General features: G+C 46.6%; 1 protein-coding gene across 1 annotated transcript in view; it reads left to right on the forward strand.

Moving 5' to 3' along the window:
- The first annotated feature begins 1,714 nt into the window (after nt 1–1,714).
- LOC124038790 (putative thiamine transporter SLC35F3) overlaps nt 1,715–17,699 on the forward strand; it is a 159,506-nt gene continuing 143,521 nt past the window's right edge. Inside the window, exons 1-2 of the mRNA XM_046354853.1 lie at nt 1,715–1,933; nt 3,307–3,527. Of these exons, the coding sequence (XP_046210809.1) occupies nt 1,836–1,933; nt 3,307–3,527 (319 nt within the window). The 5' untranslated portion in view covers nt 1,715–1,835. The remainder of the gene's footprint in view (nt 1,934–3,306; nt 3,528–17,699) is intronic.

Below are 17,699 nucleotides of genomic sequence, written 5' to 3' on the forward strand. Positions count from 1 at the left end.
TGGGTAGTAAAACCCCATGGGTAGCCCCTATGGGTAGTAGAGCCCTATGAGTAGAAGAACACTATGGGTAGTAGAGCCCCATGGGTAGTAGAGCCCTATGGGTAGTAGAAGAACACTATGGGTAGTAGAGCCCTATGGGTAGTAGAGCCCCATGGGTAGTAGAGCCCTATGAGTAGAAGAACACTATGGGTAGTAAAACCCCATGGGTAGTAGAGCCCTATGGGTCGTAGAGCCCTATGGGTAGTAGAGCCCTATGAGTAGAAGAACACTATGGGTAGTAAAACCCCATGGGTAGTAGAGCCCTATGGGTAGTAGAGCCCTATGAGTAGAAGAACACTATGGGTAGTAGAGCCCCATGGGTCACCCTATGGGTAGTAGAGCCCTATGAGTAGAAGAACACTATGGGTAGTAGAGCCCTATGGGTAGTAGAGCCCTATGAGTAGAAGAACACTATGGGTAGTAAAGCCCTATGGGTAGTAGAGCCCCATGGGTAGTAGAGCCCTATGAGTAGAAGAACACTATGGGTAGTAGAGCCCCATGGGTCGTAAAGCCCTATGGGTAGTAGAGCCCTATGGGTAGTAGAGCCCTATGGGTAGTAGAGCCCCATGGGTAGTAGAGCCCCATGGGTAGTAGAGCACTATGAGTAGAAGAACACTATGGGTAGTAGAGCCCCATGGGTCGTAAAGCCCTATGGGTAGTAGAGCCCTATCAGTAGAAGAACACTATGGGTAGTAGAGCCCCATGGGTAGTAGAGCCCTATGGGTAGTAGAGCCCTATGGGTAGTAGAGCCCCATGGGTAGTAGAGCCCTATGGGTAGTAGAACCCTATTGGACATAATCAAGAAGTTTTGCATATTTATTGGAGCACTAAGATCAGCAATAATATGAATTATGTATGACCTTGATGAGGTGTGTGTGTTTAATGAGTGTGTGTGTGTGTGTTTAATGAGTGTGTGTGTGTGTTTATTACTTTTCGGTACGTGAATCCATTTCACATGAATTGGTTCTCAGCAGTTTGACTGGGACTAGGTATCTGTCCCAAATGGCACACTATTCCATATATAGTGCACTTATTTGAACCCCTATGGGTCCTGGTCAAAAGTAGTGCACTATTTTGTGAATAGGGTGCCATTTGAGACGCAGACTACAGACTTGATTAATCCCATCAAATCGCTCAGGCTAATGTGCCAATATACCAGCTGATTGGATGGATACTTGAGACTCCTCTCATATGATGTACCAAACTGTATTTCAGTAATAATGTCATGAATCTCTTGTGGACTGACCAAATTACGCAATATTCTAGTTCTGGGTTAACCAATATTATATTGTCATCTCCTGGAAACTAAACTAATAAGGTTTGTTTCAAACGGAGTATCGCATATTTAGATTCCAGGCTAATTGCCTACTGCTTTTGACGTCTGAAGTAAGGCCGATTCCACAACCATGGTCTGTGGAGAGTTCAGTGGCAATTCATTGGAATTATGGCCTTAGTTAACATGCATCCAATTCCACAGACATGTTCCTAATCTAAAAAACGAATCACAAAAAAAACGATTCCAGTTTGTAAGGCTACCTCAGGGTTCCACAAAAGTGGAATGCATTTCTGACCACCGGTAGGTGGCACTGTTGCAATGTTCGCCAGAAGCCCCGAGGTGTGCAAGCGGATGGAGATTGGAGAGCGCAATTGCCCCTATCTATCTGTGCGTGTTCAAATTATGTAATGCAACGGCATATGTGTGGATGAGAAGGGAGAGGGACCATGTTATTTTTCTCCGTGGTTAAACTGGATTTACAGTACCGGGCTCGCGCTGTCCCCAATTGAGTGGCATTATCATGTACGGCGATGGAGAGGGCACTGTTTGGGACAGAGTCGGACGCCCCCGACGGGACTGCATGTGCTACCTCGGACCTCCGACAACTTTGATGCCCATGTAAGAATTATGATGAAGTTCTCAGTAGACTAGACTGTTCCAAAATTATATAGACTACATTGCATAGTAGCCTATGGAGTCAGTAAGTGCGTATTCAACTAGGCTGTTGTTGGAAAATGTTCTTCATGCGTCCATGCGGAAAAGCAATTGCGGATAAAATAACCTTTGATAAATAGCCTAAACCAGAATCACAAGTGAATTAGTCTGAGTCTATTCTAAATGGTTACATTCTGTTCGATGTGGACTGTTAACTGTTTATCTCACGGACTTTGTGTTTTATTTGACCTGCGACTGCATTACCTGCACTGAAAAAAATCGATTCCAGGTTGTAGGATAACATTTCGATTTAAAAATAATAATATTCCTATAAATGAAAGTTACAGTAACACATTAGTATCCAAACAATGGAATTAAATCCGTCTATATGACTGTAAGCATTAATAATCCAGCTGGCGACTGAGCTGATGATAGGCGAAAGCTATCAGATCAACAGAAACTAATTCTTCAAGTTGACGAGTTGTGTTGATGTCATGCGAGTCCCTGAACCTCAGCATCACAGCCTGCCGTTTAAACAGTCGGCAATTAGCCTAGAACAGAATGACGCGGAGCAATACTTCAGTGGACACGACATAATTAACGACGCGCATTCCCCATACACATAGAGATCAGATAGGATAGGCTACTCATCTCTGCTTTCCCAGCGTAGCCTCGGCATACAACGCCTCAAGGTGGCTGGGAGCAGAAAGGAAGAAAAACTATGGTAACATATACTAGTATAGTTTTATGTTTTTCCCTGTGCCGTTGGATAATATTATCCAGAGGAAGAGATGCCTAGGCTTAATGGTACAATGATGCGCTCCAGTGCGCGCACTGGCGCACGCCTCATAGACTGTCACAAATGTTTTGTCCCCATCCTTCCAAATCACGTTGAATCGATTTATTCATTAGCTACTAAAGCCTACGCGTAGGCTATCTTAACGTTCTCGTTTTTAATAAGGATTGCACAGTGCATTCATATACAGTACACAGCACTGTGGTCGCCCAGTCACTTTCGCTTAGCTTCTCTCTGCATCTCTGCCCCTCTCGAGCACATGGTCAGTGAAGGATGAAGATTTCCGGCTCTATGGCCTCCCAGCAGCGGCGTGTGGCTTCCACCAGTGTTGGAGGGAAACTAAACCAGCTCTTAACATTAGTGGTTGACTGAGTTGAAATTGACGGTGGGGAATCATGTTTTATCTTGTCCCGTCCACCACGGCTCTTCCGTCCGCGCGCATTAGAACTCTCGCAATCCGCTTGGTCTGAACGGGCCGCACCTCCGGCTCATGGTCCCTCACACTCTTCTAATCGCATCTCATGTCATACTCTTTCTACAGCGGGATGCGGAAGTCTCCCGATGTGAGTCCCAGACGGCTTTCGGACATCAGCCCCCAACTGAGACAACTAAAGTATCTGGTTGTGGACGAGTCTATCAAAGAAGACACTTTAAAATCGTCCCGTTCCTTTGAAGACATTAACAGCGCGTCGATAGAGGAGAGGATCTTGAGGATCACTGGATACTACGGCTATCAACCTTGGAATGCTGTCTACACCAACAGTGAGTAGACCCGTATGGCTTCTTTTACAATTAGCTGCCTACCTGTGACCGTTACATAAATGATGCTGTGTAGAGTTTGTGTGATTTAAACTTTTATTTGGAATTTAGAAGTCTTGAATTATGGGCTATATATATTTGACCAAAGTGTACGGCCAATATCCATAACAGTCCAGACTAAATGTGCAAGATACCTAGAAACACGGTACGAGAAATAGCCTTTGTTTGAATTAGTGTGAACTATAAAAATTGAGACAAAACATTATAAATGCTGTCTCGCTCTCTCTCGCTCTCTCTCTCTCTGCGTGTGTGTGCGTGTGTGTGAGTGTGTGTGTGTGCTGTGTGTGTGTGTGCTGTGTGTGTGTGGGTGTGTGCGTGCTGTGTGTGTGTGTGTGTGTGGGTGTGTGAGTGCGTAGGTGTGTGAGTGCGTGCTGTGTGTGTGTGAGTGTGTGGGTGTGTGAGTGTGTGTGTGTGCTGTGTGTGAGAGTGTGTGAGTGTGTGTGTATGCTGTGTGTGTGTGCTGTGTGTGTGTGAGAGTGTGTGAGTGTGTGTGCTGTGTGCGTGTGCTGTGTGCTGTGTGCTGTGTGCTGTGTGCTGTGTGTGCTGTGTGTGCTGTGTGTGTGTGTGTGTGTGTGTGTGTGTGTGTGTGTGTGTGTGTGTGTGTGTGTGTGTGTGTGTGTGTGTGTGTGTGTGTGTGTGTGTGTGTGTGTGTGTGTGTGTGTGTGTGTGTGTGTGTGTGTGTGTGTGTGTGTGTGTGTGTGTGTGTATCCCGCTGCTCCTAAGAACTGGCCTCTTTCACTATAATTAGCTGCATCAGTTGCTACCAAACAGAAATTAGCCTGTAAATTACATGGCTGTTGCAGTGGGGGTGAGAGTTGGGGCAAAGCAACCCTGTTGTTTCAGCTGAATCATGGAAAAGGAATCACACAAACATGACACACACACACACACACACACACACACACACACACACACACACACACACACACACACACACACACACACACACACACACACACACACACACACACACACACACACACACACACACACACACACACACACACACACACAGAGTAGTGCCCATAATTGAAACAATCAGTGAATATAGACAGGGAAGTCATGACCATCTTAATTCGGCACCTGCATTAATGTCATTATTCAGGTCAGGAAGAGAGGGTAAACAAAAACACTTTAAGTGCTATTGCTTAGGAATTGACTTTTCATTCTGCAGACTTGTTTTCAATGCATATAAAGCAGCAGATCTGTAAGCTAAAGGTCCAGGGTTGTGCCTAACACACTGTATACAGTAAGTTACGCTTGATGATGGTGATGATGATCACGATGATGTGTGTGTGTGTTTTTCGACCCCTTGGGATAAGCAGCATGTTGTGGGTGTGTGTGGGAGCAAACTGTAAACACCCCAACAGGTGATGTCATTGTCTTGCCTTGTTGGGTTCTTTGTGTGATGTCCTAGTTACAGTCGTATACAGACAGCAAAAACAAAGGACCCACACACACAGAAAGAGAGAGGGATATGGGAGGTGTAAAAAAACGAGCAGGATTTTCCGTGGCATGGAGAAAACATTTCATTTCATTCTCGTTCACATGAGCCTGAGTAGTGTTTCATGACACAAACAAATATGTATTTTTAAAGAAAGAGCAGTTAAAATGAGGCTTTAGATGCTTCTAATCATCTTCAAAGATTATGTGAGCCAGTCATTCACTGACACCCATTTCTCTGGCTTCACTGTTGGGAAAGTGTTTTCTAAAACCTTTAGCCACCCCAGCATTTTCCAAAAATGTACTGTGTTTTGTTATTTTGGGAAGAGATTTGTTTTTGCCAAACCCACACTGCTGTTTGTTTTTTGCTGTAATTTTACTTGTGCTGTAATTTACTTGTGCTATCATCACAAACACAGCATCTCACGGTCAGGCCATGGTCAGAAGTAGTGTATAGGGTGCCTCTACCAGCCGTGAAATGAGACTGGTTTCTATATAAGCTCAGTGGTTTGGCCATGGTGCATGCATGCGCGCACACACACACACACACACACACACACACACACACACACACACACACACACACACACACACACACACACACACACACACACACACACACACACACACACACACACACACACACACACACACACACACACACACACACACACACACACACACACACACACACACAGTCTGACATGAGTTTAGCCTCCTGTGTTACTGTCTCTTCTGAGCAGCAATGATTGGTGGACAGAGACACAAGCTGTGTTCGAAAACCCATACTAACATACTGTATACTACATACTTAATGAGTATATACTACATACTATATACTATTAGTTAATTTTAGTATACTGTAAATGAACAGTATGCTTTCAGTTGAACGTACTAGGTCTTAGCCTGTCTACCGAAAGTTGATGCTGTTGCTATGCAACCTCTTGCTAGTTAGTTAAATCAAATGAAAGTTTATTTGTCACATGCGCCAAATACGACAGGTGTAGACCTTACAGTGAAATGCTTACTTACAGGCTCTAACCAATAGTGCCAAAAAAAGATGCGTGTGAGTGTGTGTGTGTGTGTGTGTGTGTGTGTGTGTGTGTGTGTGTGTGTGTGTGTGTGTGTGTGTGTGTGTGTGTGTGTGTGTGTGTGTGTGTGTGTGTGTGTGTGTGTGTGTGTGTGTGTGTGTGTGTGTGTGTGTGTGTGTGTGTGTATGTATGTAAGTAAAATAAATTAAACAACAGTAAAAAGACATTTGAAAATTGGAGTAGCAAGGCTATATACAGACACTGGTTAGTCAGGCCTATTGAGGTAGTATGTACATGTAAGTATGGTTAAAGCGTTATGCATATATGATAAACAGAGAGTAGCAGTAGCGTAAAAGAGGGGCTGGTGGGTGGTGGGACACAATGCAGATAGCCCGGTTAGCCAATGTGCGAGGTCGGGCAGTGATGCAATCGGTCAGGATGTTGCAGCTGTAGAACCTTTTGAGGATCTCAGGACCTGTGCCAAATCGTTTAGCATAACAAATGACTAGTTAGACATTTTATGCCTTCGGGTGTGTTCTTAAATTCAATCTAGAGTGCCAGAGTGCGTACGTAAATTCAGAGCATTGTAAGATTGTCCATTTGTAAAATCCGAGTGTTTTGCTATCGGAGTGCACACTGGACGCTCAGGTCGAGGAGTAGGGTTGATTTAAGCATTCTGAACTTGCTAGCTACTTCCAGACAGAAATGAGACAACTCTGACCATTTTACTCGCCCAAGCAGAGCTGGTTAGGTAGTTTTCATGTTATTCCAGAGCGTTGGTGACTAACTGTGTTGCTGGCAACAATTTAATTACGCTTTTTGCCGATGTTTACTGACACGGCCATATTCAACGGGTTTTGAGGCTCGTAAATTCATTATTTTGCGCTCTGGTACACTCAGACAAGAGTGCTCTGAAATTGGAGTAGATAGCCAGAGAGAATTTACAGAAGCACACGAATGTCCATTGAGAACACACAATGACTATACCACTTAGCTAAGAATGACGGGGAAAAATCAAGTCAATAAACGTTGGGTAGTTTGTTACCCTATAGTTAATATACTGGCAAGTTTGATGTATAAATAACCAACTAACGCTAGGTAGCTAGCTAACAACATACCGGTACATACTGCTGTAATGATATGCTATGGGGTTCGTAAGGACAGCGTAGCTAACATATTGTCAGCCAATATAATGTGTAAGGTAACTTATTTGAAAAGTCATGACTTTATTACATTGCTCAACATTTTCTTAACATTTGTCATAATTAGTTAAAGCAATGAATTTGTATCCGCTCTCGTTGGACTTCGACTGCATCTTTTCCAACATTTTCTTCAAATCTGGAAACGATGTGTAGCCACGCCCATTTCCTGAAGAATTGCATTATGGGCCCTAAAGTACGGAAATAGTGTCCTCTGCGTGTATACTTCATATTTTTCCGAATTTAGTATCCTGGAAATGTTGGCATACTTACTATATCCATACTATGACCAATAAACATGCTACATACTCAATTTACTTCACAAATAGTATGGTTAGTATGAGTATTCGAACAGAGCTACTGTCTTTAGGTTCCTGTTGGCATGGTCCTACATCTACACTAAAATGGTCAAGTCCCATGCTCACTAGTATTTACAGTAACTAGCCTTATCTGAGCCACAACGGCCTATAGGGTAGGAGCCTATCTCCAGTTTCTCTAGCGTTGGGCACCCCCAGGACCGAACACTAGTATTTACAGTAACTAGCCTTGTCTGAGCCACAACGGCCTATAGGGGAGGAGCCTATCTCCAGTTTCTCTAGCGTTGGGCACCCCCAGGACCGAACACTAGTATTTACAGTAACTAGCCTTGTCTGAGCCACAACGGCCTATAGGGGAGGAGCCTATCTCCAGTTTCTCTAGCGTTGGGCACCCCAGGACCGAACACTAGTATTTACAGTAACTAGCCTTGTCTGAGCCACAACGGCCTATAGGGGAGGAGCCTATCTCCAGTTTCTCTAGCGTTGGGCACCCCCAGGACCGAACACTAGTATTTACAGTAACTAGCCTTGTCTGAGCCACAACGGCCTATAGGGGAGGAGCCTATCTCCAGTTTCTCTAGCGTTGGGCACCCCCAGGACCGAACACTAGTATTTACAGTAACTAGCCTTGGCTGAGCCACAACGGCCTATAGGGGAGGAGCCTATCTCCAGTTTCTCTAGCGTTGGGCACCCCCAGGACCGAACACTAGTATTTACAGTAACTAGCCTTGTCTGAGCCACAACGGCCTATAGGGGAGGAGCCTATCTCCAGTTTCTCTAGCGTTGGGCACCCCCAGGACCGAACACTAGTATTTACAGTAACTAGCCTTGTCTGAGCCACAACGGCCCTATTCCAGTTTCTCTAGCGAGGACCAACACTAGTATTTACAGTAACCTTGTCTGAGCCACAACGGGGGAGGACCTTTTCCCCAGGACGATCCTAGTTGATCTCCAGTTTCTCTAGCGTTGGGCACCCCCAGGACCGAACACTAGTATTTATTACCGTTGTTTATATATAGCTGGAGCTTTCAGAGACACACAGTGAGCTACCTAGACTAGAGACATTGTGGATGGAACATTGGACTGGGCCTGGCAACGGCCTGTTCTGTTATCATACCACTGCCACTCTGTCTGCCTGGAACTCTTCATCATATAGGCCAGCAGGAAAGGATACCTTGTAAGGCATCAACATCATAGACATGTAAATGTTGTTAACAATAGCACTCCTCCTTTCACTACATATTCTTCTTTGTTTGGGTTAATGGCTGTTGGGAATAAATACATTAATAAATGAACAAATGAATGAATGACTCTTATTTGACAATCTTAAAAAGTAGTATATGGTTGTTTTAACTATGCGAAAACAACAAACCACCCATACCATTGAGGTTGATGTCTGTCTAATGTTTTTACTATGAGAAAACAACAGAACACACGTTACATACTATTGGGGGTAATGTCTGTATAATGTTACCATTGGGGGAACTAATGTCTGTATAATGTTATCATTAGGGGTAATGTCTGTATAATGTTATCATTAGGGGTAATGTCTGTATAATGTTAACATTAGGGGTAATGTCTGTATAATGTTACCATTAGGGGTAATGTCTGTATAATGTTAACATTAGGGGTAATGTCTGTATAATGTTACCATTAGGGGTCATGTCTGTATAATGTTACCATTAGGGGTAATGTCTGTATAATGTTACCATTAGGGGTCATGTCTGTATAATGTTACCATTAGGGGTAATGTCTGTATAATGTTATTAGTTACCATTGGGGGTAATGTCTGTATAATGTTACCATTAGGGGTAATGTCTGTATAATGTTACATTAGGTGTAATGTCTGTGTAATGTTAACATTGGGGTAATGTCTGTATAATGTTACCATTAGGGAGTAATGTCTGTATAATGTTAACATTAGGTGTAATGTCTGTATAATGTTAACATTAGGGGTAATGTCTGTATAATGTTACCATTAGGTGTAATGTCTGTGCACTGTTACCATTGGGGGTAATGTCTGTATAATGTTACCATTAGGTGTAATGTCTGTGTACTGTTACCATTGGGGGTAATGTCTGTATAATGTTACCATTAGGGGTAATGTCTGTATAATGTTAACATTAGGGGTAATGTCTGTATAATGTTAACATTAGGGGTAATGTCTGTATAATGTTAACATTGGGGGTAATGTCTGTGTAATGTTACCATTGGGGGTAATGTCTGTATAATGTTACCATTAGGGGTAATGTCTGTATAATGTTAACATTGGGGGTAATGTCTGTGTAATGTTACCATTAGGGGTAATGTCTGTGTTATGTTACCATTAGGGGTAATGTCTGTGTTATGTTACCATTGGGGGTAATGTCTGTGTTATGTTATCATTAGGGGTAATGTCTGTGTTATGTTATCATTGGGGGTAATGTCTATGTTATGTTACCATTAGGTGTAATGTCTGTACTGTTACCATTAGGGGTAATGTCCGTGTAATGTTACCATTGGGGGTAATGTCTGTAATGTTATCATTAGGTTTAATGTCTGTATAATGTTATCATTAGGGGTAATGTCTGTGTAATGTTATCATTAGGGGTAATGTCTGTGTAATGTTATCATTAGGGGTAATGTCTGTGTAATGTTATCATTAGGGGTAATGTCTGTGTAATGTTATCATTAGGGGTAATGTCTGTGTAATGTTATCATTAGGGGTAATGTCTGTGTACTGTTACCATTGGGGGTAATGTCTGTGTTATGTTATCATTGAGGGTAATGTTCTGTACTACATGTCAACATCAACATGGGTGGCCTGCTGAGGCTAAAATGACATGAATCTGAATTATTTATCAAATAGGAAACAAATGAAACAGCCAGAACTGGGCCTGTATATTTCTAATGTCAGACAGGAACAGACTGTCTAATGAAGCCTCACATCATCACATCAAATCAAAGTATGTCAACATGTCAGAACTTGTCGTACACCATATGGTCCCTTGACAGCCACGCTTCTTAAATGTCCAACTCCCTCCCTAGCCCTCCCATTGCCATTAAAGATGCGTGCACATATCACGCTGAGAGTCTTCTGGGTATATGACTCCGTTTGTTGGCTTTGTTGTGTGGTTGGATATCAGTTATATAGTGTATGTGCAGCCATTCTAATAGGCTGGAATTTGTCTTGTGTCCTAACTGAGAAGGCTTAAGGAACCTCCCACTTTGAGGTGGACCATGTCCCACTGGGCACACACTGGTTGAATCAATGTTGGTTCAATGTAATTTGGCAACGTCGTGGAATCTATGTAGAAAATATATTCAAACATAAAATGTTACTATCAATATTTAAAAAAGGTCCAATTAAAATGTAGAATGAAATAATAAATTAAACATCATTTAAGCCACCCAATACATATTGAATATAGGATGAAAAATATTTTTTACATTTCTGTGGAATTTTCCTTGCAATTTCAATGTATACATAGTTCTGATGATTATGTTGAAATTAGATTGATGTAACAACCTGTTTTATCATCATTTCAATCTTTACAATCCAATGTATTTTCCACGTTGATTCCACATCACAATATGTTGACAAATGATGTTGAAACAACGTTGATTACCAGTGTGTGCCCAGTGGGCTAATGTCCACCTAAAGCTTCTTCATACCTCCTGCGGTGTTTGTAATATCAGAAGTGTGTGTGTGTTGGGTGGTTGAGGGACGTTCCAATTGATGTAGAAAGTTCTGTTCTGTTATGCAACAAGATCAAATAAATGATTGAGGAGGATGTGTAGATCACACCTGCTGCTGGACCCCAGCTTGACCCCACTGGAGTCTCTCTAGATCAGGGTAACCTGTCTGTGTAATGTTATCAGTCTCAGGGGTTGTTCTGGGGAGGTCAATCCGACTCATATGCTCCCCAATGACACCTGCTACACGTTAGCCATCATTGGCTGCAGGTGATCACGCTACATGCTGGCCTGTGCTAAATGTTAGTCATTGACACTATCGTGATGGTACGTCTGTGATTTCTTTCTTAATGACACCTCATACTAGCAAAAAATGAAACCTGCTGTCAACAATATGGATTCTCATGTATAACACCTGGAACATGATGGGAGTCAGCGTCCTAACTGTATGATTTGCATTGCCAAGTTGAGCAATCTAGTCTAGCACCGGCAAAACTAAGAGAACACTGCTGCATGGAGATGGAATTATGCTTATCAGATATGAAACCTGCTACTGCCTGTTCTCCCACTGGCTTTGCCCATCAACAAACCGATCCTCTAGTCTTACAATGTGCACCTGACAGCAAAGCAGGGGAAACCACACAAATCATTGGTGAAACACTCATAAAACCAGCTGTGTTGAAGATGGAGAATATCATGCTGGGAAAAGAGGCTGAAGTCTGTTATCCCAAATTCCTCTTTCAAATGACACCATCTAGAATAGAGGACATGAGCAAAGACATCTTGCTGTGTAGTTGCAGATCTGATTTCAAGCCCGGCAAAATTCAGCCTTCAACTCGACGAGACCACAGACGTTTCTAATCTAAACCAGCTTGTTGTATTTGTGCGCTAGAAAGACTGATAAAATATTTTTTATTTTGTAAGCCTCCAACAACAACTAAGGTAGCCGATTGAAGAAACTTGTGGATGACTCTTCAAAGACAAATCTTTCTGGGATATGGTTTCTGCAGTTTGTTCTGGACAGAGCTCTCAGTCATGCTGGGAAGAAAGTCTGGTTTTGGTGCGCTAGTGAAAGCCGATGCACCACACATCATTGTTACGCATTGTATTCTAAACAGGCATGGAACAAAACCTCCTCCAAAACTGGCAGACGTATGAAAAATTGTAGTGGAATGCTGTGAACTATGTTACTAGTCTTCAGTGAGCTGTGTAAAGAAATGGGCCTGAATTCGATGTACTGGACCATTCTAAACAGGTCTGAATCGTGTTTTTGCCCCCAATGAGCCCTGTTTTTGCAAGAGCACCAACATTGTCATCAGTTTGCTCCCCAAAACCTGAGTTCATTCTCATTTTAGCCCCACTGGAATTCTTCGCAGCTCTCAATCATCTCAATGTGCAGGGCCTGGTGTCAACATGATGAGGAAAACCTGAAGGCTTTTAAAAAAGCTGTTGAAACGACTAGAAAGATAACTTCTCAAACTTTCCCTGCTGGACAACTGTGTATAAGATCGTAGATGTATCTGGAATCGGAGACTTTCTGTATTCAAACTGAAACAAGCAATGTTGCACGCACTTAGATGAGCTTGCAAAGTCTCCACGGATCTTCCCTACAATCCTTTTTCAGGATGCTGGACATTCCAACAAAGAAAAGGAACAACTTTGTTGACCCCAAAATGACATTAGAGTGGCACTTGCCAATTGCATTTCTGAACTGGTTCTGAAAGGCAACAGCAGAAGTCACACCACTGCAGTAAATATTCTTATCATGTTTTTGTTTTTGTGTGAAAATCATGTTTTGATGATTTTGTTCTTTGAACACAGTGATGTTGATGCACGGTTCATTTTGTGCACCAGTAAAATATATACCAATGTTTGAATGAAAAAATAATATTTAATTTTTCCAGTTAAGAAGGGTTCGGTGAATGCGCATATGAAACTGGCAGGGTTCAGTACCTCCAACAAGGTTAAGAACCACTGCTCTAGATCCCCAATGACACCTGCTGCTGGACCCCAGCTTGACCCCACTGGAGTCTCTCTAGCTCCCCAATGACACCTGCTACTGGACCCCAGCTCGACCCCACTGGAGTCTCTCTAGCTCCCCAATGACACCTGCTACTGGACCCCAGCTCGACCCCACTGGAGTCTCTCTAGCTCCCCAATGACACCTGCTGCTGGACCCCTGCTCGACCCCACTGGAGTCTCTCTAGCTCCCCAATGACACCTGCTGCTGGACCCCACTGGAGTCTCTCTAGCTCCCCAATGACACCTGCTACTGGACCCCAGCTCGACCCCACTGGAGTCTCTCTAGCTCCCCAATGACACCTGCTGCTGGACCCCTGCTCGACCCCACTGGAGTCTCTCTAGCTCCCCAATGACACCTGCTGCTGGACCCCACTGGAGTCTCTCTAGCTCCCCAATGACACCTGCTGCTGGACCCCTGCTCGACCCCACTGGAGTCTCTCTAGCTCCCCAATGACACCTGCAGCTGGGCCCCCCTGGAGTCTCTCTAGCTACCCAATGACACCTGCTGCTGGACCCCACTGGAGTCTCTCTAGCTCCCCAATGACACCTGCTACTGGACCCCAGCTTGACCCCACTGGAGTCTCTCTAGCTCCCCAATGACACCTTACCCTCTAGCTCCCCAATGACACCTGCTGCTGGACCCCAGCTGGACCCCACTGGAGTCTCTCTAGCTCCCCAGTGACACCTGCTGCTGGACCCCACTGGAGTCTCTCTAGCTCCCCAATGACACCTGCTACTGGACCCCAGCTTGACCCCACTGGAGTCTCTCTAGCTCCCCAATGACACCTGCTACTGGACCCCAGCTGGACTCCACTGGAGTCTCTCTAGCTCCCCAATGACACCTGCTGCTGGACCCCTGCTCGACCCCACTGGAGTCTCTCTAGCTCCCCAATAACACCTGCTGCTGGACCCCAGCTGGACCCCACTGGAGTCTCTCTAGCTCCCCAATGAAACCTGCTGCTGGACCCCAGCTCGACCCCACTGGAGTCTCTCTAGCTCCCCAATGACACCTGCTACTGGACCCCAGCTTGACCCCACTGGAGTCTCTCTAGCTCCCCAATGACACCTGCTGCTGGACACCACTGGAGTCTCTCTAGCTCCCCAATGACACCTGCTGCTGGACCCCTGCTCGACCCCACTGGTGTCTCTCTAGCTCCCCAATGACACCTGCTGCTGGACCCCAGCTGGACACCACTGGAGTCTCTCTAGCTCCCCAATGACTCCTGCTACTGGACCCCAGCTTGACCCCACTGGAGTCTCTCTAGCTCCCCAATGACACCTGCTGCTGGACCCCAGCTCGACCCCACTGGAGTCTCTCTAGCTCCCCAATGACACCTGCTGCTGGACCCCAGCTGGACCCCACTGGAGTCTCTCTAGCTCCCCAATGACACCTGCTGCTGGACCCCTGCTCGACCCCACTGGAGTCTCTCTAGCTCCCCAATGACACCTGCTGCTGGACCCCACCTGGAGTCTCTCTAGCTCCCCAATGACACCTGCTGCTGGACCCCTGCTCGACCCCACTGGAGTCTCTCTAGCTCCCCAATGACTCCTGCTACTGGACCCCAGCTTGACCCCACTGGAGTCTCTCTAGCTCCCCAATGACACCTGCTGCTGGACCCCACTGGAGTCTCTCTAGCTCCCCAATGACACCTGCTGCTGGACCCCAGCTCGACCCCACTGGAGTCTCTCTAGCTCCCCAATGACACCTGCTACTGGACCCCAGCTCGACCCCACTGGAGTCTCTCTAGCTCCCCAATGACACCTGCTGCTGGACCCCAGCTGGACCCCACTGGAGTCTCTCTAGCTCCCCAATGACACCTGCTGCTGGACCCCACTCGACCCCACTGGAGTCTCTCTAGCTCCCCAATGACACCTGCTGCTGGACCCCAGCTGACCCCACTGGAGTCTCTCTAGCTCCCCAATGACACCTGCTACTGGACCCCAGCTGGACCCCACTGGAGTCTCTCTAGCTCCCCAATGACACCTGCTGCTGGACCCCACTGGAGTCTCTCTAGCTCCCCAATGACACCTGCTGCTGGACCCCACTGGAGTCTCTCTAACTCCCCAATGACACCTGCTGCTGGACCCCTGCTCGACCCCACTGGAGTCTCTCTAGCTCCCCAATGACTCCTGCTACTGGACCCCTGCTGGACCCCACTGGAGTCTCTCTAGCTCCCCAATGACACCTGCTGCTGGACCCCTGCTCGACCCCACTGGAGTCTCTCTAGATCCCCAATGACACCTGCTACCAACACTCTTTAGCACCCAACTCTACCAACTCCCTTTAGCACCTTTAGCACCCAACTGTACCAACACCCTTTAGCACCCAACTTTACCAACACCCTTTAGCACCTTTAGCACCCAACTCTACCAACACCCTTTAGCACCCAACTCTACCAACTTCCTTTAGCACCCAACTCTACCAACACCCTTTAGCACCCAACTCTACCAACACCCTTTAGCACCTTTAGCACCCAACTCTACCAACACCCTTTAGCACCCAACTCTACCAACACCCTTTAGCACCCAACTCTACCAACACTCTTTAGCACCCAACTCTACCAACTCCCTTTAGCACCTTTAGCACCCAACTCTACCAACACCCTTTAGCACCCAACTTTACCAACACCCTTTAGCACCTTTAGCTCCCAACAACCCAACTCTGACCCAACTCTACCAACACCCTTTAGCACCACCCTTTAGCACCCAACTGCCAACACCCTGCTGGACCCCAGCTTTACCCCACTCTAGTCTCCCTTTAGCTCCCCAATGACACCTGCTCTCTACCAACACCCTGGACCCAACTCTACTGGAGTCTCTCTTTAGCTCCCCAATGACAACTCTACCAACACTCTTTAGCACCCAACTCTACCAACTCCTTTAGCACCTTTAGCACCCAGCTCTACCAACACCCTTTAGCACCCAACTCTACCAACACCCTTTAGCACCCAACTCTACCAACAGTCTTTAGCACCCAACTCTACCAACTCCTTTAGCACTTTAGCCCTACCAATGACACCTTTAGCACCCAACTGGACCCCTTTAGCACCTTTAGACCCAACTGGAGTCTCTTTAGCTCCCAACTCTACAACTCCTTTAGCACCCAACTCTACCAACACCCTTTAGCACCCAACTCTACCAACACCCTTTAGCACCCCAACACCCTGAGCACCTTTGGCACCCAACTCTACCACCCCTTTAGCACCCAACTCTACCAACACCCTTTAGAGTCTCTCTACCAACCCCTTTAATGAACACCTGCTGCTGGACCCCAGCTCGACCCCACTGGAGTCTCTCTAGCTCCCCAATGACACCTGCTACTGGACCCCAGCTTGACCCCACTGGAGTCTCTCTAGCTCCCCAATGACACCTGCTGCTGGACACCACTGGAGTCTCTCTAGCTCCCCAATGACACCTGCTGCTGGACCCCTGCTCGACCCCACTGGTGTCTCTCTAGCTCCCCAATGACACCTGCTGCTGGACCCCAGCTGGACACCACTGGAGTCTCTCTAGCTCCCCAATGACTCCTGCTACTGGACCCCAGCTTGACCCCACTGGAGTCTCTCTAGCTCCCCAATGACACCTGCTGCTGGACCCCAGCTCGACCCCACTGGAGTCTCTCTAGCTCCCCAATGACACCTGCTGCTGGACCCCAGCTGGACCCCACTGGAGTCTCTCTAGCTCCCCAATGACACCTGCTGCTGGACCCCTGCTCGACCCCACTGGAGTCTCTCTAGCTCCCCAATGACACCTGCTGCTGGACCCCACTGGAGTCTCTAACTCCCCAATGACACCTGCTGCTGGACCCCTGCTCGACCCCACTGGAGTCTCTCTAGCTCCCCAATGACTTCTGCTACTGGACCCCAGCTTGACCCCACTGGAGTCTCTCTAGCTCCCCAATGACACCTGCTGCTGGACCCCACTGGAGTCTCTCTAGCTCCCCAATGACACCTGCTGCTGGACCCCTGCTCGACCCCACTGGAGTCTCTCTAGCTCCCCAATGACTCCTGCTACTGGACCCCAGCTCGACCCCACTGGAGTCTCTCTAGCTCCCCAATGACACCTGCTGCTGGACCCCAGCTGGACCCCACTGGAGTCTCTCTAGCTCCCCAATGACACCTGCTGCTGGACCCCTGCTCGACCCCACTGGAGTCTCTCTAGCTCCCCAATGACACCTGCTGCTGGACCCCAGCTGGACCCCACTGGAGTCTCTCTAGCTCCCCAATGACACCTGCTACTGGACCCCAGCTGGACCCCACTGGAGTCTCTCTAGCTCCCCAATGACACCTGCTGCTGGACCCCACTGGAGTCTCTCTAGCTCCCCAATGACACCTGCTGCTGGACCCCACTGGAGTCTCTCTAACTCCCCAATGACACCTGCTGCTGGACCCCTGCTCGACCCCACTGGAGTCTCTCTAGCTCCCCAAT

Source organism: Oncorhynchus gorbuscha, linkage group LG06 (assembly GCF_021184085.1).
Source record: "Oncorhynchus gorbuscha isolate QuinsamMale2020 ecotype Even-year linkage group LG06, OgorEven_v1.0, whole genome shotgun sequence".
Classification (NCBI taxonomy): domain Eukaryota; kingdom Metazoa; phylum Chordata; class Actinopteri; order Salmoniformes; family Salmonidae; genus Oncorhynchus; species Oncorhynchus gorbuscha.